At 34.0% G+C, this 26,722-nt stretch overlaps 1 protein-coding gene across 6 annotated transcripts in view; it reads left to right on the plus strand.

The window, feature by feature from the left end:
• Rgk3 (Rad, Gem/Kir family member 3) overlaps positions 1-26,722 on the plus strand; it is a 121,794-nt gene that overhangs the window by 34,856 nt on the left and 60,216 nt on the right. For all 6 annotated transcript variants that reach the window (XR_011395838.1, XM_070107700.1, XM_070107701.1 and 3 more), the window contains one exon: positions 5,044-5,665. Coding sequence is in view for 5 of the 6 variants with exons in the window: in XM_070107700.1 (XP_069963801.1) it covers positions 5,444-5,665 (222 nt within the window). In the remaining variant the exon portion in view is untranslated. The remainder of the gene's footprint in view (positions 1-5,043; positions 5,666-26,722) is intronic.

Genomic DNA, 26,722 nt, shown 5'->3' on the forward strand with positions numbered 1-26,722 from the left:
AGTTGGCACAATACGGTAAGCCAACAATTTCGGCTGGCAGCCAAATAGAACGGCAAACGTCTGTTAACGCAGAAGCGCGAGGGAGCAGCAGCTTGAGCCTCGATGAGCTGATGATCCTTCAGGGGAAAATCAAATGCGATTCTCGTGAATGTATGCAAGTGAATTGAGGAAATAGAACCCAACAAACACAAATTCAAGCTCAGTTCGCAGTTCAGCACTTTTTACAGTTATTTAGTCGTTAGGCGTCTCAGAAAAATTGAAGATCACGACTAAACTTCCTAATATAGAAGATATTTATTTAAAGATTCAAATTTAAATTTTCATGTAATATAATAAAAATTAAAAAAAAAAGTAAACTTCGATTGCACTGAAGTTATAACGGCCTTCACAAATAAAAAAATTTCCATACAAGAACTTGATGCCAAAATTCGTGAAGATATCCTATTAACAAGAACTTTATTGTGATCGGTCAGTTTCTATGACAGCTATAAGCTATAGTGATCCAATATTGGCAGTTTCGACAAAATAACAACCTCGAGATCTCAAAAACTTAGGAACTAGTTCACGTATATACAGACTGACAAAGAGAAAAGCATAGCTAAATCGATTCAGTTCGTCACGGTCATCATTTATGTATATATTTTATAGGATCGCCGATGTTTCCTTCTAGGTATTAAAAACTTCGTGCCGAACTTAAAATACCCTGTTCAGGGTCGAGCTATTTCACATACCTTTCCTCCGCTGGGTATAAGTAACGACAGACTAGCCGAGCGCGCTGCTATAAAGGAGTGTCAGAAAAAATCAATTAATCGCAAGGAAGAAAGCAAAAGAAAGCAGTGCAAAAAGAAATGCCTAAATGAAGGCGACGAACCGTTAAAGTAATGGCTGTTGGGGGCTGGCACCAGCTTGCCAATGCCAAGAGTTCATTGAGTTATCAGATAACGGTGCACATATGCAAACAAACACTTTCGTATATACTCGTTTATATATAATTATGTTTGTGATGAATTTTTTGTTTATATATAAGCGCATGTGTATATAGGCGAATTTATGTGCTGCAAAAATGTGTCTAAATAAACGACCAGCGGTGCCCTGCCATCGTCGGAATATCTGCAACTTTTCTGCCACACTTGTGGCCGCAAACGGATGTCGTGATGATGTTTGTTGTTGAACAGCAGCAATAAATTTGATGTCATCAATTTATTAGTTAGTGAAAAATTTAGGAGTGGGTGTTTGCGAAAGAAGTGGTGAAAAGCCGATTTCGAGGAAAAAAATACAAATTTATTTGTGGAGAATTGGGAAACGGATAATGGACTAGGTAAACGGTAAATTCGATATTTTGTTGCAAGTATCATAAATTACTTTGTTGTAGAATTTGCTGCTTTGATTTGAGCTGATTTTTGAGTAGCAAAGTAAAAGTAAGAGGGGACATTAGTACTGCGTGTTATAATTTTTATATGAGCGCGAACATTGAAATAAATGGAATAGGATATTTATAATATTTTCGACAAAATATGGGTTTGGTAGTGACAAAAAAGCCCTTTTTACTATATACATACAAATAAAGTATAGGTATAAACATGCCTGGATATATGAGTGCATTGAAGTTCATTATCAGCAAAACTTGTATTGGAAATTTTATCACCCCCAACAAAATAATGAAATATGGTTTGACAGATATACTAAACTTCTGAGCAACTTCCTTGAAAAGTCGTATGCGATGCTACTTGTAGTCATGTAACAGCATATGCTTTCACAATTCGCAGAATAGCAACTTTGACCACTTAAGTAATTTGCCATGAGCTTAACTCCACTCCACCATTCTTATGTGAGCGGCTACAAATACAATACTGTAGTAGCGGCAAGCATGTGAGTCCTGTTATTTACACTTGTTAAGTAAGCACATGAAACTGCAAGTCAAATAAATACTCCAGCCCAGTTCTAAGCAATGACAGCAAGCCACTGGAGTGGAGGCATTTCTCAGTTGAACAACAAACATAAATGTAGAAAACTGCTAACAACTAGTGCCAAGAGACTGTGCAAGAAACTTGCTAGGCTAACAGTATATGTGGATTCCAGTGCCGCTGAAAGGCACGTATACCTTTTCACGTTTCGGTTCCAAAGCTCATACATGCACCTTCCGAATAGAGCCAACCAAACACACGCACTTATACAGAGGCTAGTTGGTGGCTTGCTTAAAGGCGGAGTTGGATTTAACGCCTCAATGGCCTGCACTAAAATGTGCTTCTGCTCCACTACGCCACACGAGTGCATAGAAATATGTAAAGGTGCATATATATGTGTACATATACGTATGTATGGCAGTGTAAACATACATACGCATATGTTTTTTGTCAAGCGCATACATCAATAAAACTACAATTAACATGTACAAAGGTAACCCCAGTTGACCCTAGGTAAATATCGCATGTTAATCTGTAGAAACGTACTTAAGTTAAATTAATGATATTTTTTATAACTTGTTCCAGATTTCAGGGAACGGGTTTAAGAATGATGAAGAAAGCGGGAAAAATGTTGTCTTTCAGTTTTAATGAATTTGATTTGCGAGGAAGAAAAAAATTATGTAAAAATACAAAATGATCAGTTTTTTAAATTAAGTAAAAATTATTTAAATAAAGTAAAACAAACTGTCATAAAAGCCACGTAATTTCCAAACGTAGTCCTTTGATTATTACTTTCTCACTGCCAAACAAGTTTTTTTGCGGAGGTCCGCCTCGAGATCGGATACGTGCAATTTTCCAAACATATTCACCGATTACTAAAAAAGCATTAAATTCTGTAAATATACAAATTTTTATTTATTTTTATATTAAATAAACTGCCTCTTTAAACACATTCAATTCACAAAAAACGCATTCACAACCGACTTGCAAATGTATATAAACTCGATAAGTACTTTTACCATATAGTTATTTAGAATATAAGGTTTTTCTATAATATCTTGGATATGAGAAATATAACAAAAATTATGAGTATAATAACTTACACCAACTTTTCGTCATTAAAGTGTGGCAAAAATTACCCCCCAACTAGTTACTAACTAACTTACTTTAACGACGCACCAAAACACCTGCCACACTATATTGGCTGCGCCAAAAATATGCCACACTTACAAGCCTTATCGATTTTTCGGCTAATCGATATTAATGTCATCAGCATGAAATATGAGTTGCAGACCTTAACAAATTTCATACGAAGTACATAAGGATATATGTACATACTTATACATATACTGCATTAAATATTGAATATACAAGAAATGATATGACTATTTTTAGTGTGAAATTTATAACAGAACTAACGGCCACAACTATGCTAACTACAAACCAAACTATATATGTCAGTATATTTATGTATATATCGAAGTTGATTTTCAAACGAAAATTTAGTTGATCCAACCAGCAGACAGTGGCCAGCCATATTGATTATGTATACTTGCGCATAATTTGCGATTTGTGCTTACACACACATATTTGTACTTAAATGAAAGTATGTTTCTAGATATTTGACTAAGTATATTGACATTTGCTAATACAGCTTTATGCATACATTAGTTGGAGGATTTAAGGCTTGTGATGATTGATATACCGGCTAAGTAGATTTATGTTTATTCAACCGCTCTTTTAGTTTTTTTGTATGGATTTATATATTTACATCAATAAATAATCTTATAAATACAAAGTGGAATATTTTTCTTTATTAATTACTTAAAAAATTAATGGTTATTATTCACAGAAATAGTATCTAGGTGAAATTGAAATGTAATAACTCTCTAACAAATAAAAGAAGATACACCAGATTCTTATGTGAATATGTCCTAAAAATTGACAATAGCCTAGCTCTAATACATTTAATATCACGACTTTCACCATTCCGTTTGAGTTTATATCATACCATCATGTACGATAGTTTGAAGATAAAGCATAAAGTAAATCTTTCTAAAAACCCAAGTAGAACGAAGTCTGTCATCTAAGAGACATCTTGTGGCATCTTCTTAAAAACCATGACGAACCAAGTCTGGGATTCAAGAGAGTTCGTTACTCATGGTTTTCAAGAAGATTTTGTCGGAAAGTATTCCCAGTGATATTTGAGGTTGAGTATTTTTTTTTTTAAATACATTACTTAAAAATATTTGTATACACTTTTTCAAGAAACAGTTTTAACAAACTTTCGATTCCAAATGTTCTAAAACTTATTCTACATGTGATTTTACTATACATAATCTAAACAAAATATGTCTCTCTGATGTGGTTTTATATATAACTTTGCTTACTTGCTTCAAACACATTCAAGCAGAACAATTTTAGCTGAGAACATCAAAACTATTTTATGATTTTGTTGTTTGAGGCCGACATGATTTGTCATTCCACGAAAAATATAGCTCTCGGACAATTAGTAAACCTTTTCAAATAAGTCAATTAGCTGAGACAATTGAAAGCTTAATTGACTTAATCGGCAAACAAATGTACTCAATTTAGCTTAAAAATTTTGTTTAAGAGCTGTCTTCAAAATAATATACAACAAAAATACAATTAAATTATGTTAATTTTATTTTGACCGAAATAAAGATACAGGACAAGAAAACAGCAACACAAAAAAACGAGACTCAAATATCCTTGTAAAAAAAGTAAGGAGAATATACATATAAAATTACAATCGGGCTACACCAACTTTTTTCGAGAAATTTAGTCATAAGTAAAAAAGTAATTTTTCCGTTTTTCGAAGTTAGGCTCCAAAGTTGAGAAATTTGCGATTCGTTTTCGAAATTAACTGCGAAAAGCTGAGCTACTTTCTTTACTTATGCTACGCCCGATAAATCCTTTAATATTCCTCTCATATATTCCAAGTTGTACATCAAATTATTGTCAATTAAATACTAACTGAGTAATTAGCTAATTGATCATTATACAAGTATACTATATTAAGAACAATTAGTTAAATTATTTTAATTATAGCTCAATTAGTGTCGTTTTATGAAAATAAAGGCAACTAAATCACAACAATTTTCTTTTCTCTTTTTAGGATAATTGGTGGTTTTGAAACTAATTACTGTTCCAAATTAACCAACAATAATAATTACTAAAATCAAAATAATCACAACCACAACACAATACAAACAACTAAAGCGAAATCAAAGTGATTGCAATCAAAAATCAAAAAAAAAAAGTGAAAGCTCAATAAAAATTTCGAAACCACAAAGTAAAACAGCGATACTGCAAAACAACAACAAACAACAATAAATTCGACAAAAAACACATTACATTGTAACCAAAAATAAACACAGCGCTGCGCACACCGACAAACAAACAAAGAAACGCACAGGCTAACATCAAAGAAACAGAGAAACAGGCGCACACGGTGCGGAAAATCGCAAATCACAAAAGCGTGCAAATCCAAAGTGCAGTGAAAATTCAGTCTCAAAATGGTCGACGACTTTTCACCGATGCGCATGCAGAAGAAGACGCGCAGCGCCTCCATTTGCGCAACGAGCGGCGGCAGCATCGAAACGGCCATACATAATATGCCGTCGTATGGTGCGGCATCGGGCAGTGCCACACCCGAGAGCGGCGGCACACCCAGCTATCGGCGTCGACGACCGGCCACACGGTCGCAAAGTGCGCGCATCACGACCGGCGCCAAATCGGTAAGTTGACGAAAATGCCGCTCATGCATACACTCAGTGGTATATGTATGCACTTATATAAATGCGAGATTATATACTGTTTATTTATATACTTGTACTTTGCTATGATATTTACTTGTCGCTTCGCTTTGCTACAAATTCGAAATCATTGCGCCCCAAGAAATTCGTTTTCTCGATTTTGTATTGCAATTCGTTTTCTTGTTTTTATTTTTTGGTCATTTAATTTAATGCTTTTGAATTGCACATACGTTGCCACATGCCACAACCGCCACAGATTTTGCATCTTGCTCCCTTTCAGATGCTTCGCATATGCGTAGGAAGTCATAAAAGTAAAATTTCTGTGCAAGTTCGATGTGATTTTAAATGAGAAATATTTTGCTGAGTTGTGGTTGTTTTATACGCAGAAGATATGTTGGTTTTTGTGATTGCATAAGAATGTCGCACATACCTTAGGTGCAATGTACGCAATTAGATTGTTATACCTTGCACTCCCATCAGGTTTTGTAGTTTTGACTAAGGCTTAAAATAACTACTCTAGTGAAATTGTGCTACAATTATCCTATTTCAACTCTTTAGATCTACTAAGGAAGCTATATAGTATAGAAAAACTTAAAACTTATAGTATATTGTTATATCTAAAGTACGTGAAGTTTTTCTTACACACACTCTAAGAGCAGCTGTTAGTTTTTTCATACTTCACTTCAGTCGGTTACTATAGCACACCTACAGCTTGAAGTCGAATATAATAAGTCTAATCATGTAATTCCAAATCCAAACTATAACGTGGATGCATAAGGACCTCCTAACCAACTCTCGCAACTTCTTGCTAGTCACTATAGAGGTATGTGGCTTGGCGTAGACCTGATGGAATATAAATTACTATGAGTCAAAGCCGACTACTATTCGACGATTGCTTACTTCAGACTGTCCAATTGTTTACAGTACAGGTCTCAATTAAGACTTTGGCCGTAGATGAGCAGCGCATAGTAGAAGGTTCCATTCCCACAAACCATCTATCCTGGCTTGGCCATTGTTTGCGCCAGCTCACCGTGATTCGACTTCGACCATTTTTTCAGAAATGTATTGATTTTGTTGGCGATTAGAAGAAAGAAATTCGGTCCATTTTTTCCTGTTAACTTGTGTGGTATCTAAACATCGAGCTTCTTTTTATATCCAGACTTATTTAAATGGTTCCAAAAGGTTTTTTGTGCAATGATTAGCTCTTAGGCAAATCAAAACATTAATAAAATGTAATTCGATCTCATGTATACAATGCGAGATGTAGATTATTAAAGTCATTATATTAGATTAACTTATTGCTTTTTCGATGATATTTTACGCATGAAACTAGACACCGTTGCGCACTCCTTCAGTTTTTTGAATAAAAAAGACAAGCAAAAGTTAAAAAGTATTCCACTCGTTAACGATCATGGGCGATTAAAATTATCATGAAAGAAGATTCGTTTGCAGGAGTACAGTAGTCAACAAATCTGAAGGAACTCAACAATTGTGAAAGAAATAGTAATATTTATAGTGAAGACTGAACCGGTTTAAGCATACTCAAACAGCTCGCGAACAGGCGAAAAAGTTGCCACCTGATTGAAATTTGTAATTAAACATTTATAGTAATGAAAAATCACACACTGAAGAGTCTACAGATAGCAAGTATACGAAAATATTTTTGTTGAAGGTTGACACCTATTTAACTTTTTTATAGTTTTTGAAATATTGATATGAAATTTTTCTTTTATAAAAATTACCGATATCGGACCACAACAGCATAAAACTGCCAACTAACCGATCAAAATCAAGTGAATTATCTTTTTATACCCTTTTCAGCTATTAGAAATGGTTCTTTGTAGCCAAAGTTAACGTTTTTTGGTTTTTTTTTTTTTTTGTTGTAATAGATGTTGCCATCTAATTAGAAAATAATAGTGAATAAGTTAAGGTTTGTTAACCAAAATCAAAAACATTTTTGAGATATAAGCATAGCGGCAAAAAGTAAAAGTTTTTTAATTCTGCTAGTAAACAATCCCAGAGAATAACAGAATTTTGCTAAAGTGCCTTAATAACAACCAATCAAAATTAAAGCCAAACGCTGAGAGATCGTTCCACTTATTGCCTCTCCCATTATCAATATCAAACTGTCAATAACAGTAAAAACTGCCTATTTAACTGTTAAACGATCAAAACTGAAAGACACAAACGAAATATGAATTTAAAAACTCCCAAAAGGCAAATGCAGAAAAACATCAGCAACACCAAAGAGAGACGTCTTTCTGTTTTTGCTTGAAACCATTGGCGGAAAACAATTTCCCTTTATAGCACTGACACCGCAAGCGCTGGCAAAAACATCAAACCAAACGGAAATATGAGAGCGGAACACTGGCACAACACCACGGGAAATAGGAAATTGAAGTGAACACACAAACACTCACAACAAAAACACTAGTCGATGGTGACTTTTGGTTAAAATATCGAAATGGGAGCTATCAAACGCGCATAAATATTTACATGACTGCATTTGTATATGTAACGGTATGTATGTACGAGTATACCTATATTGAGGCATGCAAACCTCGAAAATGCAAATATTTTTGTATCTCTGTGTTGAAAGTGAACTTCGATTACAATTTGATTTTGTGTAACAATTGCAAAAGATGATTGTGAATAAATATTTTCGTTAAATTGGAAAACATTTTCGCGGAAAATTATGAAATATCGATTGAGAAAAAGAAAAGAAAATATTTTTATTACAAATTAAGGAAATTTTTTTGAATTACAATGGACAAAAAGAGTAAAAGAAGCATTTGTGAAATCATTGTATGAGAAATAATACTCGTGTAAAAGATATCTATAGAGATTCTGATGTTGGATAATTCATTAATAAACAAGAAAAATTATTAACTTCGGCTGCACGGCAAGTATAATATCCTTCTCTGGTGTATTTCTTCTAGCATATCAAGGTATAAAAGATCTTTATCTTGATTTTAATCAGTTTAAATGGCAGCTATATATGCTATGTTGGTCCGATTTGAACAATTTGTTCAAAGACTGAAGCGCTGTCTTAGATAATTGTATATGCCGAATTTCGTGGAGATATTTTGTCAAAAAAGAAAAGCTTGCTTAAGAGCTATTAGCTATAGTGGTCCGATCCTAACAATATTTTTTAAGAGTTTTGCGCTGCCGAGGGCAATAATCCGTGCCAAATTTGGTGAAGAAATCTTGTCAAATGAAAAAGTTTACCATACAAAGACTTGATTTTGATCGGTCAGTTTCTCGGACAGCTACAGCTCATAGTTTTCCGATATTTGCGGTTCAAAAAATTGAGCAGCTTCGTAGAGAAAAAAAAAATTTGAAATTTCAGATCGATATCTCAAAAATTGATGGATTAGTTTGCGTATATACGGAACGACAGATACGCTGTTCAGGGTATAAAGATGTATATAAAACATACAAATTATAGCAAAAATTATATAAATGTTATTAGGCTAGTTTCTTTGAAAAATAAATTGTTTTGATTTTCGGTGTCAACCTATCGAACCTATCGAACCTAACTCAAACAATTATTACTTGACAGCTGTCAAAGAATTGAAAAAACATACGATATAACATGATGACTTGTATATCAATTGATTGAGAATTAAATACTAATTGGGCAATTAATTAATTGTGCCATTATTTAATCAATTAAGAAAAAGTAACGTTTAAACTGGTTAAATCCTTCATTCGGAGTATGATATTATGTATGTATATAGTACAAGACAATTGACAAAGATTTTGCTACCCGACTTACTAATCGAGTTCAACCCGCCTCCCATCTCATTACCTTCTATGCATGTATGATAAAGTCATGGACAATATGTTTACGCATTTAGATCGTATTTATTGAAACTGGGCAATCTACTTAAAAGAACTTGATGAAAGTCGCCAACAATGAAGCATACTTCACAGTATTAAGATTTGAAATACTGCCTCCTACCTATAGAGGATGTATATACCCGACGGTGTTTCAAAACGACTGGACTTTGGCTCAGATAAGTTGGTAAACTTTTATTGAATGGCGTATAATATAATATCTTAGTTCCTGTTTTTGAAGCCAGTTACATAAAATGCACACAGCATAATTGGGTTATTCCATGTATTAGTTATTTTCATTGTGGCGGAGACTTCTAACAAATTTGTATACTGCTGTGTGCCATTTTTAGGAATTAAGGAACTATTAGAGGAAAAGAAGGCCTCTAGAAGTTTCAAAAGGCTTAACAAGACCGAAACAAAAATTATGAAGATACATGTATATTAAATATATGCCATCCACAAAAATAAAATATACAAACTTGCATATATAATACATATAGAATATACATATTATATATAACATTTTATTTTGAAGCCACTTCATCGAATATGATCAAAATATTAAAATAATATATATAAAAATAATACATATGTAACTTAACACATTATTCTGTTTATATGTATATTGAATTTTTTCGATAATTTGCGCCAAAAGTTAGGTATTAATTTACACATTTGTGTGCGCTTTGGTTTCATCATACAATTAAAAGTTCAGAAAACGAAGAAACAATTGCGCCATACTGATATTGATTGATAAACCGAAGCACTCGAGTGCAGACGTTTTTAATGAAAAAGAAGAGAAGAATAGAGAAATTCTCAAATTACTCGTAAGTGTTCGCAAACACTCAAAAACCTGCCAAACAGCTGCATTCCAGAGAGCGATGCCTCATATTACAGAACAGTTTTTTGAGCAACGACATGTACTTTAATTAAGAAAAATATTAAATAAAGAAAGATAATATAAAAACCAAAAATAATAATAATAAACAAGTAAGGAAGGGCTAAATTCAGATGTAACCGAACATTTCATACTTTTGTAACATGCAAGAATCAAAGCTGGGAAACTACTGGAACACGCTCTTTCAATTTCATTAAGATAACTTACATATTGACCGATATATGCGGTATACAGTCAACCGGAAGTTCAAAAATCATTCTATTGGGTACATGGGGGCTACGAGAATTATTGATCTGATTCAACCTATTTTTGACGTACAAACAAACTATTACCTGACAAGAATTATTTTCGAATTTCTATAATATATCTCACAGATTGGTTCTTGATATGTATACTGGAAAGTAAACGAATCAGATGGAATTTAGAATTGTGTTATATGAAAAGTAGGCATGGTTTTTGTGTGATTTCACTTATTTTCGCCTCGTTATGTAGAAATATCAAAATAATATCACCTACCAAATTTGGTTGAAATCGGTTGAGTAGGTTCAGAGGAGTGGGTTTTCACCTTAATATAGGCGGTGCCACGCCCACCAATTCCAACAAAATTTTGTATGTGAGGTTACCTTAATATTTCTGCCACACACTGTGAAAACGGGCGTATGACAACTACGTCTATTTCTCATACAACAAACTTTTAAATTTCATGGGAACCTTTGACTTTAAAATCTACAAGTCAAACATCAATGAACTTATCTGAATGAAACTTAGCGCAAATAGTACCGTCAAGGTATTTCATCGGTCAATATGTAAGAAATCTTAATGATATTTAGAATGAACCTCTTTCTAATAACAGTACATACTCTTGCCAAAAATGGATGAAAGCAAGTAAATAATTCCCCTAGTTCAATATAAAGTTTTAGCAACAGCTGACGCTCCGGCTTTGTTGCTTGTAATTTGCGACAGTATACAAATTTCGGTTACACCCGAATTTAGCCTTCCCTTTCTTCTTATTGTTTTTTAATAACTTTTTATGAAAATCATTATGTTAGCTCAGACATATGATTACATATATTCACCCAAAGATGCACCTAAGTGTTATAAAAATGTAGTTAAGGCGCGAAGACGCCGGGGAAACCAGAAAACCGCACACTCACTCACATAATCACCTCTACACATCGCACACACACATACTAAGTATTTTAGAACCCTCATCTCAGAGTAGCGAAAAATCAAGCTCACCATGGGTGCTTAGTGTTGATAAATTATGCGACGTTTAGCAACTGATGAACACATGTAGCTTGAATAAGTAGTTGCAAATGTATTGGTGCATGTGTGTGCTATCGCACTTCAGTTTTGCTGAGCGTGACAACGCGACTTACTGACTGATTGACTTAAATATATGCGACGTCAACTTCTTGGCTGAGGGGTAATTGAGTATTTGATTGTTTGAACTCAAGGCGGAGGTTCCTGTCATTTTTTACGGTTTCCTACCGCAAGCACACACACATACACTTCTTTATATACACTTACGTATATATGTGTAACTACTAATGTACAAAGCAATTGAACTTTGTCTTTTAGCCAAGCTGATTGACTTTGAAAGTGTCAACATTTGTTGTCTAAGCAAATACTTGATGGCAAATTGAGTGTGCTTACTAATCACCACATATCCCATGCACACATACTATATATTTAGATGAATATGTATTTGTACAATTGACATGTACGTGACATATACACGAGCATAAAGATAATCGCGTATTAAAATGTCATCAGTTTTAATGTACGTCTATATAAATGTTCACTAATGATGAGCGCTTGAGTGTTGATGAGGCATAATTAATGAATTTTTCGAAAGCATAAATTTTGATATAACTTTTTATGATTTTTTTTACGTCTTTGAAAATGTAGGTATACCATAAAATTTTTCGGAGTTTATGGCCAGATGTATGAGTAGGAAATTAATTACGCGCATGTAAAAATGCAATTATAAACTTTTTGGTATTAAAAAATAAATTTAAAGACAATTTTTTTAAAGATTGATAAGTAAGTTTTCAATTTCTAAATTATTGGGAATGACAAATCATTTGATTTTTGGTGAAATTTTAAGAATGCTTATTAAATTATATGCATTGTGTAATGAGTGCTTTTCAGAATAAGGTGGCAATATATTTCACCAAATTATGCAATTTTGATTAAAAACGGATTTCTAATTTTCAAATAAGCTAAAATATATGAGGGCATTGGCTCTTTGCTTATAATTTCGAAACTCACTGTAGGCATGTTGCATCGGAGAGTATTTGAAATCCCCTTAATCTCAATCTTTATCAGAAATATATCCGACATTACAACTTTAAATATCTTCAGCTGCATTACCACCACAATAATATTATCCATTTGTTTAACGTAAAAATTTTGAATAGGTGACAAGCCTGCTATATATTATATATGTTCAACATTAATTCTTCTCAAATAACTTTTGTTTTATTTTCATGTCAATTATACAAATATACATATAATTATTATTCAATATTTTAATTTTTTGATTTGGTGGCAACCCTATTCCAAAATATTTCTAACGATAAGTCTTTTCAATTTAGTTTGTTAAACATTTTGTATTAAACCGTCTACTTTATTATTTTTAATGAATATAATTTTTAAACAGGTGGCAAGCCTCCTCAAAAAATGTATATCATACCCAGAGTCTGCTCTGTTTATTTAATTTAATACTCATATGGTAATAATTTTTATATGTTGTTATTTTTATTGACTACGATTTTTGTTTGTCAAAACAAAATTTTAGGTATGTGGCAACATCAAAAAAAATAATATTTAACAACAAGTCCTCTTAAGCCTCTGCAGGTTGATGCGCATATCGTACTAACCCGTTTATTAAATTAATTTTACTTACTACCATTTTTAAATAGGTGGCAAACCTTCTCAAAAAATATTTTGCACCATAAGTGTCCTTCTGTATATTTAATTTGATGCTATATATTTTAATAAATAATATATTTAATAAAATTTGCTAAAATATAATTCTAGACATGTGGCAATCTTAAATTCTTAAATCTCTTGAATTTGATACTTATGAAGTAATAATTATTTTATTTTATAAATATTATTGAATATGATTTATAAAATAAAATTTTATGTTGCAAATGTCTGAAATTTTTATAAAAATAACGTTCCACAATAAGCCTTCCTAAATCTCTTGGGTTTTATACCTATATGGTAGTAAGTTATTTATTTTATTGAATATTATTTTCGAACAGGTGGCAAGCACCGAAAAAAAATTTTAGACATTAAGCTCCCTTGAACTTGTTGAGTCTGTAGCGTTTCTCTAGTACTAAATTTTAAATTATTTAAAATTTTAAATAGATGGCAACCTTTTGATCTTTAAAATAGTGAAACTCCGTTTACTACAGTAGATCGATTTTACTAACTAGCCTAAAGATGTCTCACTTAAAAAAATTTTTTTACGCGAATACTATCGAGTAACGGTTATCTCGATCCACTGCAGTGAAAACTTTCCTATCTTTGAAACAAACGAAATAGAAATAAAATATCATTGAATCAACCTATAAAGCAATGGAATTAGGTTATGAAGATGAGTTCCATCATGAGTTCGCGCACTTACCACTTGCAGAGATATCGAAAATCCAGAAGTGTAAGAAAGTTTGTAACTATTAACTAAAATTCTAAATTTTACCTGAATGCGGTCGAGCAAGCTAAATATACCCAGCAATCTTTATTTCGCATTTCTCTCAAAAATTCACATATACACCTGTACCTCTGCATTTTCAATTTAACAGTTATTTTTCGATTTCGACAGCCACTCACTTGCCAGGTGGAGACAGCAAAGCTAACAAGAATTTATGCCACAAGAAATCTACCTGTTTGTTTGCCCAATTGATGCCTCGCACGCGGTAGCCATCAAGTGCCAGAGGAAAATAGTGCGTGCTCAACAATAACAGTACTACCCGGATGCAGGTGGAGGCCCGAGGCACGATGGAGGAGGCAGTGCATGAAAATCAGGTTTTAAGCGCAAATGTCATTAAAGGCAGGCAACGAGAGTCGAAAAATAGGGAACTAAAATGCGAAAATCTGGCACACGCATGCTCTTGCAGACATTATTACCGTTCACTGTTGTTGTTATAATCTTGCAACGTCTAACTTTTGGCTCATGGCATGCATGCACCTTCACTTACCGCACTTTCAAATCATTCTAATCACGATTTGCACGCCTTCTTCCGTTCGGTATCTCCACACGTCTCGCTCTCCCTTGCGATGTCACTTGCATATCGGTTGATTTGCATATCGCACTTGTTCCGATTTCCAGCGATTTCCTTTTCCGGACTAATATTTCGTGAGGTTGCCACACTTGTCAACTTCACATATGCAACAATACACACACACACACAGACACATGCATGTGATTGATCATACCTTCGACTGTAATCTCCCAGGCAGCCTTATATGGTGCGTGTACTTCGGTTGCATATTGCCCAACATTTGCCTGCAAATGAAAGTGGTACCTTGCATGCTTTCTTTCTTCGCCTGCCATTTCTTGCAACGCATTCGTGCCACATGGCGTTAATTCAGTGAAAATTCTCCTGTTTGTGGATTTGGTGCAAAGTTCAACGCTTGTTGACAAATACTAGGCAGGTGTGCAGGTGTGCTTGTCTGTGTGTTGCATTGCGTGTGGACTTGGCTGCGGTTGCGTTCGCATGTGGATTTGTGGCAGTTGTTGTAACACAGTTTTAAGTGACTTCGAAAGGCTGCATTTGAAATCTGCAATGAAAGAAATGTTAAATGCAAATGCTCGGATAATTGAAAGAGGTAGAAAATTGAAATCGTGTATAAAATTGCATGCTTTTGCAAAGTGGAATAAAATTTATTCTTAGAATACATTTGTTTTTAGCAAAATAAGATAAAACTAAATGTTTAAAATAAATTGAAAATAGAAGAAAAAAACTTTGACTTTGGTTGTACCATAGCTATAATACTCTTCACAGGTGCATTTCTTATGATATAAAAAGTTATATAACAAGATATTAATCTTGATTTTGGTCGCTAAGTTTGCATGGTAGCTTTCATATATTTTATAGTAATTTTACCTGAACTCATTTATTCGCAGATTGTAGCGCTGTCTTGAATAATCTAGGCCAAAAAGACATTCAAGAATCCACGAAGCACTTTGAGCCCATCACAAATTTGCTTAAGCGACCACTATCAATTCTAGCCAATAAGATCTGGCTGATCCATCTGATATGTTTCAGTCATGATGAGATAGACAGTCAAGATTTTTTACATCACCACATGTATGTATGCTTATTGGACAGTTTCAACGTATGTATACTTATTGGACAGTTAGAACTCCTACAACTGTGCCTAGCTGAACCATCTAAGATCAAGTAGTTCAATTGGTCTTGCAGTCTCGCAAGATCAGTAGTGCTCTCAGAGAATAATAGTAACACTTTTTTTCCTTATTTGGGCCAATATTCTAATAGAAATCGAAAAATATTAAGATCTTTGTCCTATACGTAAGATAGTCGGTCGGACATAAGCTGATAAGAACAGCTGTGAGCTATCACTGCAGGAACATTAAAACAACAACAAAAATTTTCAATTAACGGAGGTTTGAATGTGGTTGCTAAAATTTTTCAATCTAAGATTCTCAGATCCTTCGTGTCCAGATTGGTATTGAACCAAACAAGCTCCAACCAAAATGTTCTCTATATTAGTCCATTATTAAAATAGTCCTAAGGCAGGCTGGCTTTTATGACCGTGAGATCCAGGATTTTGCTTTTTCCCTGTCATTAAAATGAAAACTCCTCATCTGAACTTCACTAGCAGCAGAACTCGCCATGTCAAATTGTGTTCTTGGATTGATCCCTAGTCTCTTAACAAGTTTACTAGTATGTCAACTAAAATTCTATCGAATACATATTAAGAGGTGTTCACTGTCATACAAAAAAAATTAAACGGTATTTTTTTATAGCCGTCTTTTCCATGACTCCGAATTCTCCAGAATGGGCTAAGTCTTATATTTAGCCAAGCTCTGTCAATGCGTTAGCGTCCTTAAAAATTATTGAGGCATTGTTTTCTATGTTCTATGTATTAGCACCTATTAGCCTGAAGTTTAATACAGTGAAAGCAGAAATCAATAAAAGAGGAGAATAAGCTCCTGAATTTACTAGAATATTGCTTCAGGGAATTTTAAAACAATATATTGTGGCATTAAATTTTACACACGACAATTAGCAACTAATTGATTGATCTAAAATGCTTGGTTACTAAAACAGCGATTAATAAGTGACACAAAGGCATGACCAAGACCACACAAACACAAGCACACACACACATAAATTTGCATATGTCTTGCATATGTGTGTGTTTAGTGGCGGAAGTGTATGTATGTTTGTTGTAAATTAGTTTTAGGTCATAAAATAAACAAATTTACAATAGAACATCGTAATTACATGGTTCCATTACACTTCCCCAGAGGCTGATTGTAATCGCTATGCGCAATTCAATGGAGGACAGTCTGCAGGGAAATTAACGTAATTTCAACAGATTTTATGGATTTGTGTGCGATTTGCAGGAATTGGCAAAATTAGCAATAACGACAGGTTTAATTTATTGCTTTCATTTAACTGGTGTTAAACTAGTTTGACGTCGGTCCAATTGTAACTAGCTGTATTTGGGCTAGTAATATAATAAAATATAATTTAAAGAATTTTTAGTATTATATTTATATACCTACACATATTTACTCGTATGTATTCGGTTACTTATATGTAAATAACCAAAAACAAGTCATCATTCACTTTGACTTTCCTATAATGAGCGTCGATTTTATGGCAGTGATTAACGGTGTATTTAATGCTTCGGTAATTTTCTTTTATTTAATATTATTATGAGGTAATAGTTGCATTCAAACCCCGTAAAAGCAATAAAGCTTCTTGTTGACCTATCAAAACCTACCCTGTAGAGAGAAAGATTTAACGAAAAAATTTACATTTTATAAAAAAATATTCCAACTTACTAAATGTATGTTAAGTTCTAGAGCTGCTAAGAAGTTAGTTTTCCAGCAAAGCAAAGAAAAAGTACATATACATATGTATATGGGTGTTAAAAAGAAAGTATTCTTGAATTATGCTACTTACATCAATATTTTTGAATACGATGGCCACCTGTTAAGACAAGTAAAACTGAAAATATCACGAAATGGATGCGACACATAAAGGGTTTAAGAAATATATTCCTAGTGCATTCAGGCAGAATGAAGTTTAGGTTGTTTTGAAATAGAGTTGCCTTCATTCCGCAAAAGTAAAACACACCCGTATATTACAGATTCCATTATCAAATGCAACTTTGGCTTCAAATCGACTACAGAATAAAAGAGTTAAGACTTTAAGAAGTGTGCTTTAGGCACACAAGAAGTATATCCTTTACTGTCTTAGCGCTGACTGCCGAGTTATGAGCGGATATTTACAATAGTTCAATACAAAAAAAAGCGGCAACCAGGTTTGAATAAGAATTTTATTGCAGGTTTCTAGGCACCTTGTTCAATAATGTCTTATAGTTTTGGTATAGTATTTGGAATTCTCAGATATTCAAATATGGTGGTAACTCTAATGTGTCAAAAATATTAGCTTCGTATGCTTAGTAGACGAGATATACACAAATCGGTACTCTTACTAAATATTTCATTATAGTACCTAGGACCATGTACATATATACATATATACATATATATATATATATATATATATATATCTTGAGGAGAAAAGTACATATGCGAAAATTCCGATATATATGTATATATATATATATACAATAGATTGTCTACTTTTACAAATAAGCGCATTAAACGAGACCAAATAATGGTTAGATTGTATTGTCTGAGCTGAATCGAGCCAAATTTTCCGTCTGGCTATATATGTGCCACCTAGTTCCTCTGTTTGTTAGATATGCATCGGAAATTTCGCATATGTACTTTTCTTTTCAAGAGCCTATTGGGATCACTATAGAATAAAGTTTTTGTGTGGAAAAATTTGTTGTTACATATAAGATATTTTCACTAAAGTTGGCAACTACTATTGTATAAGACATCGCTTCAATATCGAAAACAAATTTGTCAAATCGGCCCACTATAACATCAAGCTGAAGATTGATTTCTATACACTTTTATGCTATAAGAATTGCATCAATGAAGGATATAAAAGCTTCGGTGCAGTCGACGTTAAGGTTTTTTTTGTGTTTTACGTAAACTGATAACGCTACCTACTCGATATTTGGTATTTCTGAAACCTTATCTTTCACACCCATATAATCGATTTTACTTTTGCAAATCAGTTAGAGGCAGCGCTTGCTCCGTGCTTGTTAAAGGAAAATATTATTCTAAAGCAATGGCAACCCAACCCAGTGAGACAACAATAAAATATACACATTCATTATTGGCAAAAACGACATACTATTTACTGATGACTTAATGACAATGCTTTTTAAAAAATGTAAACAACATTTTAAAAAAATATACTGTTAGTTTAGGTAAAATATGAATCGTTTACACATTGTAGCACTATGTTCAATGCCAAAGGCATTTTTGCTCATATTTGTAATCACGAATGAAAACAACAACAAAGCAATTGCTATACATTGTCATACTCTATGTAATAACGGTAGCATCTGCCTCATGTCAGTTCAAAGCTTATGAGCGGTGTGTGCAACAATTCAAGTAAAATTGCTTTGGTGTGTTGCCGCGCAGCTCTCGGTCATTAACCAAATGCCAATGCTCAGCCCACTTCCTGCCCGTGGCATCCACAACACGCCAGTGCCAGCATTGTGCACACGTCACACCGCGGTTACGGTTGCCACAGATGCTCTAGCCTGGCAGACAGCCGTTACACGCCAACAGCCTGGTGGGGGTGGGGAAGAACTCATTCGCCCACAAAGTCATAATTTCGCCGCTAAGTAATATGCTGGCAGTAAATACTCATATGAAGGTAGCACGAATATACAATATGTCGCTAATGAAGGGCCTCTCCTTGCGCCACGTTTCGGTGATGGTGGACTGCTTATCATTGGCTGACAGCACGAGGTGAGCGTTGAACGAGTTCGGCATGATAGCTTATTGTGGCGTTTTTGGTTAATGAGGTCGGCTGTTTATTCACCTCACTGAAATCAATGACAGCGAATTTACGTGAAATTTTGAAACAATAGGTTGGTATTTTCAAAGGGTCATTTTTCATACTAATTTTTTTATATAAAAAAATCGTGAATTCATTTTTCATAAACGTTGACTGTGAATGTCGATATTGTCTGCACTTTGAGGTTATGTGAGCCAAACCTGGAATACTTTGAGTGAAGGATGGTCTTGATTCTCCTTGATTATCACGAGCAGACCGATTCGTGCCGATTAATGGAATCATATGATAAGGAGACACCTTTTAAGGAACTTCAACCGGGAAAGAGAAGTTCTTTACGTGTAACATGGTAACAGTACCAGAGGTGTTCTTTTAAGAATGTCGGGTAAATTATAAGGTATATTCCTAATGTCAGCTGCAGCTGATAGCAACTCGTGAACCCAGAGAAAAATATACCTAACATTGAATTCTAGAAGAATACAATTTCTAAGATGACAAGTTTATATCAAAAAGTAAACTTTTACATTTTTTTTAAATTTGGATTATACGCATATGCGACTATGTTACAGTGACTTTTACATCGTACATTACCTGCAGACTCTTTGATAAATTTGTACAACATTATTGCAGTGTGGTGTCTGCACGATCACAGATCGCAAAACATGTTTTTCAATTACGAAATTCTAACGGTAGTCGCCCTACATCTGTTCACGTGTGAAATGTAAATTATCAGTGTTTATTCAGCGATCTCCAACTGCATTAAAAGCAAATGGAAGAGAGGGAATTTGAAACAGATCATGACTATACAGTGCATTGTTCTTCCTCTTTTTTTATCACTTAACTTTAAGGAGCTATATTCATTTGTGAATTTCAAAAATTCGATTTTTTAAATATATATATCGGATATAAATATATTTGAGAATTTTCTCCGAAAATTTGAGGTTGATCAAGAAAATGTTTTCGAAGATATGAGCAGATTTGTATAAATTCTGTCACGTTATTATTGTTGCTGTTGTAGCGGTTATCTAATCCTTGCTTTGGTGGTAAAGTTAAAGTTGGTTCTCATCGAATCCATTTAACGGCAGGCCTAGGCAACGTGCAACGTTGGACGAATTTGGACCATAAGGAGAGGGGTGTTAGATGAGAGGAATTCATTGGACATGCAAAGAGGGGGTTAGAGTCATTCGGAGACTCATTGCACGCAAGACATATATATGGTAAATTGAGGCCACTTCAGGTTTTTTGTAGGTCCTCCTGGAGATTGGCTACGTGATCAGAACATTCCGATTATTAAAGTTCATTGAATTCTATACATGTTCATTTTTTGTTTATAGATTAAATAATATGTATTAAAAAAAATCAAAACAAAAAACACGTTTATTCTAACTTAAAAGTAGAAATAACCCTTTAAGGCATAAAAAAAATCTAAAAAATCCTTCATCTCCGAAAGCTATACGCGGAACAAATTTCTCTATAGAATAACTGGAAAACACTTTTTCTTAAAATGAAAATCAAATTTTTATAAATTCCCGCAATTATACTTATCTTCTCTGCAAAACGATTCCGAGCACTCTTGTTAATTTTCATTGCATAAAAAAGAGCTACTTATATCAAAAACAGCCTCTAGCAACATAATTATTTTGCGTTGCCTACATTATGGCGCCTGAGTGGAACAATACAAATTCTGAAGCGACTTTTAATGAAAAAGGTTTATATAATTATTGCCCGGAAGTTCAATTTTCATAAGCTTTTGTATAATTTTATTAAGAAACCCAGAAGTAAAGGTCAATTTATGCGCTTAACTGATGCAATCCTAAGGGTATGCTTCTTTCATTATGGTTTCATGTACATCTTCCCAAACTACCCTAGTAAAATGTCAAAAAGTGTTAATAAATAAGTTTACAAACATGACGCTTTGACTTACATAAATACTTTTAGATATATTTATATAACTATATAGGCCCAAACAGCAATCAATTTTGTTAATAGTAAAGTGTCAAATATAATAGCTGTCTACTATAGTGTAAACAAATTATTTAAGTATATATATATATAGTAATGTTGTTGGTTTACGCAAGAATGCCACAATATGTTGCATTGAGGAAAGCTGTTGTGGCTTAATTTCAACACTTCAAAGCTTTAGCATTTTCTCATACATATTTACCTATATATATTTAGAGAAGCTGTCTGCGGTTTCACATTTCAATTAGTTGTATATATCTGTATCGCTTGCATAAGAAAGTAGCGAAAGTGGTGAGCGCTTAAAGTCTATCGCATTTCCAATTAATCTGCCGCTAGGCAAATGTGATTTTCTGTTTTAATTTTCAATTATTCAACAAGAATGCGAACAGACGAACGAATGTGCATGGCAGACGAGTGATGAATAGCTGTAACGGGACCAACAGCTGCACGTCGAGGGATAAATAGTGAGTTAAAGTGCTGATTCCTATTGCCAACGTTACTCCCTGCAAAACTGCGAAATAGTAACAGCAACAGCGAGAGAACGCCCTCAACAACGATTGCGTACAATTCAAATTTAATTATATGGAATTACTATGCAAATTGGTTGCCGACAGCACACACATGCATACATATAGCTAGGTGTGTGTGCATGTAAAGTATGCCGGTCACAAAACTAACGATTTGTTGGCAGGGAATTCCAATTGCTAGTAACAGCTCTTTTTCGCCCAACCCTCTAAAATCCTATTATAGCAGTAGCTTATATTCACATATATGTACATAAATATGTACGAGTATGTAGTTGTAGACTTTAGCAGTCGCCTGTTGCATGCATACATCGATTGGTTTAAAGCGCCTCTAGGTAGACTGTTTACTTTGATATTTTAAAATTAGAGAAAACATGAGTTGCTTCAAAAATACTTATCATGTCTGTATAAGACACTAACTTTGATATAAATTTCTATTCTACAATTTAATGAAGAACTTCACCAGCATAAATATACATTATCTACTAAGGCTAAGCATAAAGTGGAACGTGAGGAAAAACATTAAGCAAAGTAAAGAGAAAAACAAGAAAAACTGTTAACATTGATTATACCCTTCACAAATAATAAAAGCGGACGGTCAGATAAACGAACATAGCTAAATCGACTCAACACGTCATGCTGATCATTTATATACAAGTATATATATATTTTAAAAACTCTCCGACATTTCCTCTGGGCGTTACAAGCTTCGTCGCAAACTTAATATACTCTGTTCAGGCTATAAAATATATTAGAAGTGAAGTGCAAAACTGACTGTTTTTATACGCTCGCAACATGTTGCAACCGAGTATAATAGTTTTGTTCAAACGAGTTATATATCGAGTCATATATGTATAGCATATATAAATGATTAGGATAACGAGACAAGTTGAAAGCCGTGGGACTGATCAATTTCAACCAAAGTTGGTGTGAGCATGACAACCACGCCTACTTCCCATATAACAATATTTTTCATTCCATCTCATTCTTTCACTTTGCAGCATACAAACCAAGCTTTAATGAAATGATCAGAATAAAGCTTTGCAAAAATAATGCCCTCATAGCATTTCAATTTACGGTCAAAAGACATTTTTAGGATTCAGACACCGAATATGTGGACCTCAGTGCATATGCCTACTTTTTTACCACACATATCGGTCAATCTGTGAGGTCTAGTATTAAGATTTGGTTAAATTATTTTTGTGATGACAGCACACCCTTGTGCCTAAAATGGGTAAAATCGGGTCAATACTTCCCTCTACACACATATAACCAATATAAATATTTTTAAACTTTATATAGGATCTGTCGGTTAATATGTAAGAAAACTTCATGAAATTTAGAAGGAATCTCTTTCACAGAAATTAAGACAAAATTTTGGTGACACACGCTGATATTTCCCCAGCTTCGATCTTTGCGTATAAATTTTCTCATAGTGCCAAGGAGGAAACTAGGGCCCCAAATCATGCTTAAAACCGAAAAATTGTAGTTATTAATTCGGCACGATTCTGAGCTAATCTGTGATAAAATATGTCCAATTTCTCAATGAGCTACAAAAATGATTTGCAACGACAAAAAAAAGTTTTATTAAATTTGTAAAAAAAATATTTTTTCCTTCTAGTTTTTTACACAATATGTCTTACGACGAGATTGCTGCCCTTAAGCTGTCTTATTACATTGTCGAATAAACGACATACAAATGCGTTTTTCGATATTCATAAATCAGCTGCAACAAAAATTGCTCTACTGCGTCATTCACTTAATTGCATGTCCCTCTGGGCGTTGAATTAATAGCCATTATTTACTCGCTACTATTTTTTTATAAATACACAAACTTACATCTGTATGAATTAGCGCCAAGAATGTGCACAAACTAAATTTAAATCTAATAAATTATGGCAAAGAATGACAATACTCGTGGCGTTTTCGAACAATTCGCAAATAATCGGAAGAAGACAAGTGTAAGAAAAAGCTTTTGGCACTTGGCACTACGCGGATAATCTGTTTAGAATACGCCATATATTACGCTTATAAATATATATGTATATATATGTATATATATGTAATATTGTTTTTGTTGTAACTATTTTTATTATTTTTTGCAAGCAACAACAATGGCTGCACTACTGAACCATATGATTTCATACAGATATAGTATACTTTTATTTTTGTATATATACATAGATATATCTTTTACAATAAATTTCCGCGAGTAAGTCACCGCGAGCTAAACTCGTTATATGAAGCACGTGTAAGAGCGAAAAGCGATTTGGCAGCCAAGTATGCACAGCCAACGCTTGACCCTGACATTTACCACAGTTTTAACCTGAAACCTTGCTGTTAGAAAGCAATTTGTTCACTCATACAACCATTGTAGGTGGTTGCTGATCGATGGTAAAACTGTTTTGGCTGCTCACATATACACTCACTTGCTGGTTGCCTTGCAGCAGCTTTAAGTGCCATCGATTGTGTAGTTAAAATAATTTACTGTTTGCTGCATAAAAACAGCGGCAGTGTTCATTGATCATTTTAAATAAATTATGTGCCTATTATAATGCACTGAGATATATAGTTTTTTTAATGCGAGAATTCCTTGAAAAAATTATTATTTTCTTTGGAATATTATGAGGATATATTATACTTAATAATATTTTTCTATCTGGCGGCTACTATTTATCTAGTTGTATTAAAAATTCCTTATAAAATATTTTAACAATTTAACATTTCTTTCAAAAGCTGAACAATGGAGGAGAGAGTGCTTGGATGTTTCAACCTCAGCTTATTCCATACAATACGACTTTGACAATTTGCGCACAATAAAATATGTGGCCTTACCGCATGGTTACGGCATGGACAATGTTCAGTAATAACTCCTAAGATTGTGGCAAGATGAACCTTGCTGAGAGCAAGTAGTTCAGTGGATTTCCCGCATTCGACTGTTGGCGAAGGATCTCGCAACCGCACAGGAGCAGGTTATTGACCTATACCTGCTAAGTTCTCGCGAGGTCCATAGGTTCAGCGCTGGAACGCAAGAGGACAACGGAGAACCAGCTTGTTCCCACTCCGATGCAAGTGGAACGAGGATGCCGCCTCTTACCAGCTTATCAGCTTACCTTTTCTAGTGATTCCGATAAGTATAGGCACATAAACGAGTCTGATAATAAAGTAGCTTTATGGTATTGACAGTGAAATTAAATACTCTTTGACCAACTTTAAGCGCACAGTGAACAAGCTCAAAGCTGATATTGCCGCTCTGCTGTCGGAGTGACTGTTCAATTTCCTGAAAGAGGCTGCAATTCGGAGTAATACGTTTACTGCTGCCTTAATAGTAGCCCCTTCGGCCTCACAAGCGCATTCAGTATTATTTGTAGACTCACGACTTATTGCACTCAATAGTCAAATAAAAGAAATATTAACTTGCATATCTTTTATACCTCAAAGCCTTTTGCAATTTCAAATAGTCTAAATTCTCCCGATATGCTCGAGAAACATACTTCAGTCTGTTTAAAGACTTTAAACAATTTTTAGAGCCTAATTGGCTTGGTACATGTTAGTTGAGTGCAAATCAAATCCTAATCATTCATCAAAGTAGACAAAACAAGAGTTTACCAATAAATATCAAATAAGGAGATCAAAAGCTAAAGCAAAAGTGCACAAATGGAATGAAATGGAATGAAAGTGATAAAAATCACTGCAAAATAAATGTCGCCAATGACAGCTGAGTGATTGGTATTAAAGAGTTGCCAAAGAGCGCAAAAAAAATAACGGGTGATATCACAGCTTTATTACGAAATAAGCAACACATAAACTTCGAAGGAAACAAAGTGCTGCCACCCATGAGCTGTGCCACAACTTCAGTCACACTTTAGTATCCCCCACTCCACACACGTCTGGTTAGAGCAATATATCACTCACGAAGTTTCGCAGCAAAATGTTTCAAGGTTTTTTTGTTGCTATTTGTTTTTAGCTTTTCAAGAACCTCACCTCTAATGCCACTCATCTATGTCGTGTTGTTGTAGCAGGTGTGTGCGTGTGACATATCGTCAGCGGCAAATGAAGCGGTAAACCAATGCGTAACGTGCGCACTTTGCCAACGAATCGAATGTCTGGTTTTGTGTGTTGCATACAAATTAATTTGCTTGAGTTGCCTGGGCGTACGGGGAGAGCATTGGGGAAAATGCGCAGTCAACCACAACTATACACGGAGATTACTCATTATTGTTTGTGGGATTTAGAAGCTTGCGTTATTTATTTTTGTTTCTGCTCAGGTAGCTTTTGCTATTGTTGTGTTTGAACATTTTTGTGCACAAAAACTGTAGTCAATTTAGAAGAAAGGATTTTGCATTTAAAATGAAATGTTTCAGGATAAGATGTTTGAGTCCTCAAGGCATGTGTGTCATATATAGTTGCTTTGATTTTATTTATTTGTCTAAATCTGAGAATTTGAAAGTTAATTCAAAGCCTTTTTGTGATTAAGAAACAAGGACAGGTTGATGTATAGAATAATTTTGTACCTTCAACCAATTACAGCAATAAAATATAGTAGAATTTCTTCACCCTTTTGCTGTAATGCGATGCTGAGTTGCCTCACCCTTTGTATATGTCAATTTATACAAGTGTTTTTTGAAAAAAAAGCGGAGATATATAAAGATGAAAAAAG

This window comes from Bactrocera oleae, chromosome 4 (genome assembly GCF_042242935.1).
Source record: "Bactrocera oleae isolate idBacOlea1 chromosome 4, idBacOlea1, whole genome shotgun sequence".
In the NCBI taxonomy this organism is placed as follows: domain Eukaryota; kingdom Metazoa; phylum Arthropoda; class Insecta; order Diptera; family Tephritidae; genus Bactrocera; species Bactrocera oleae.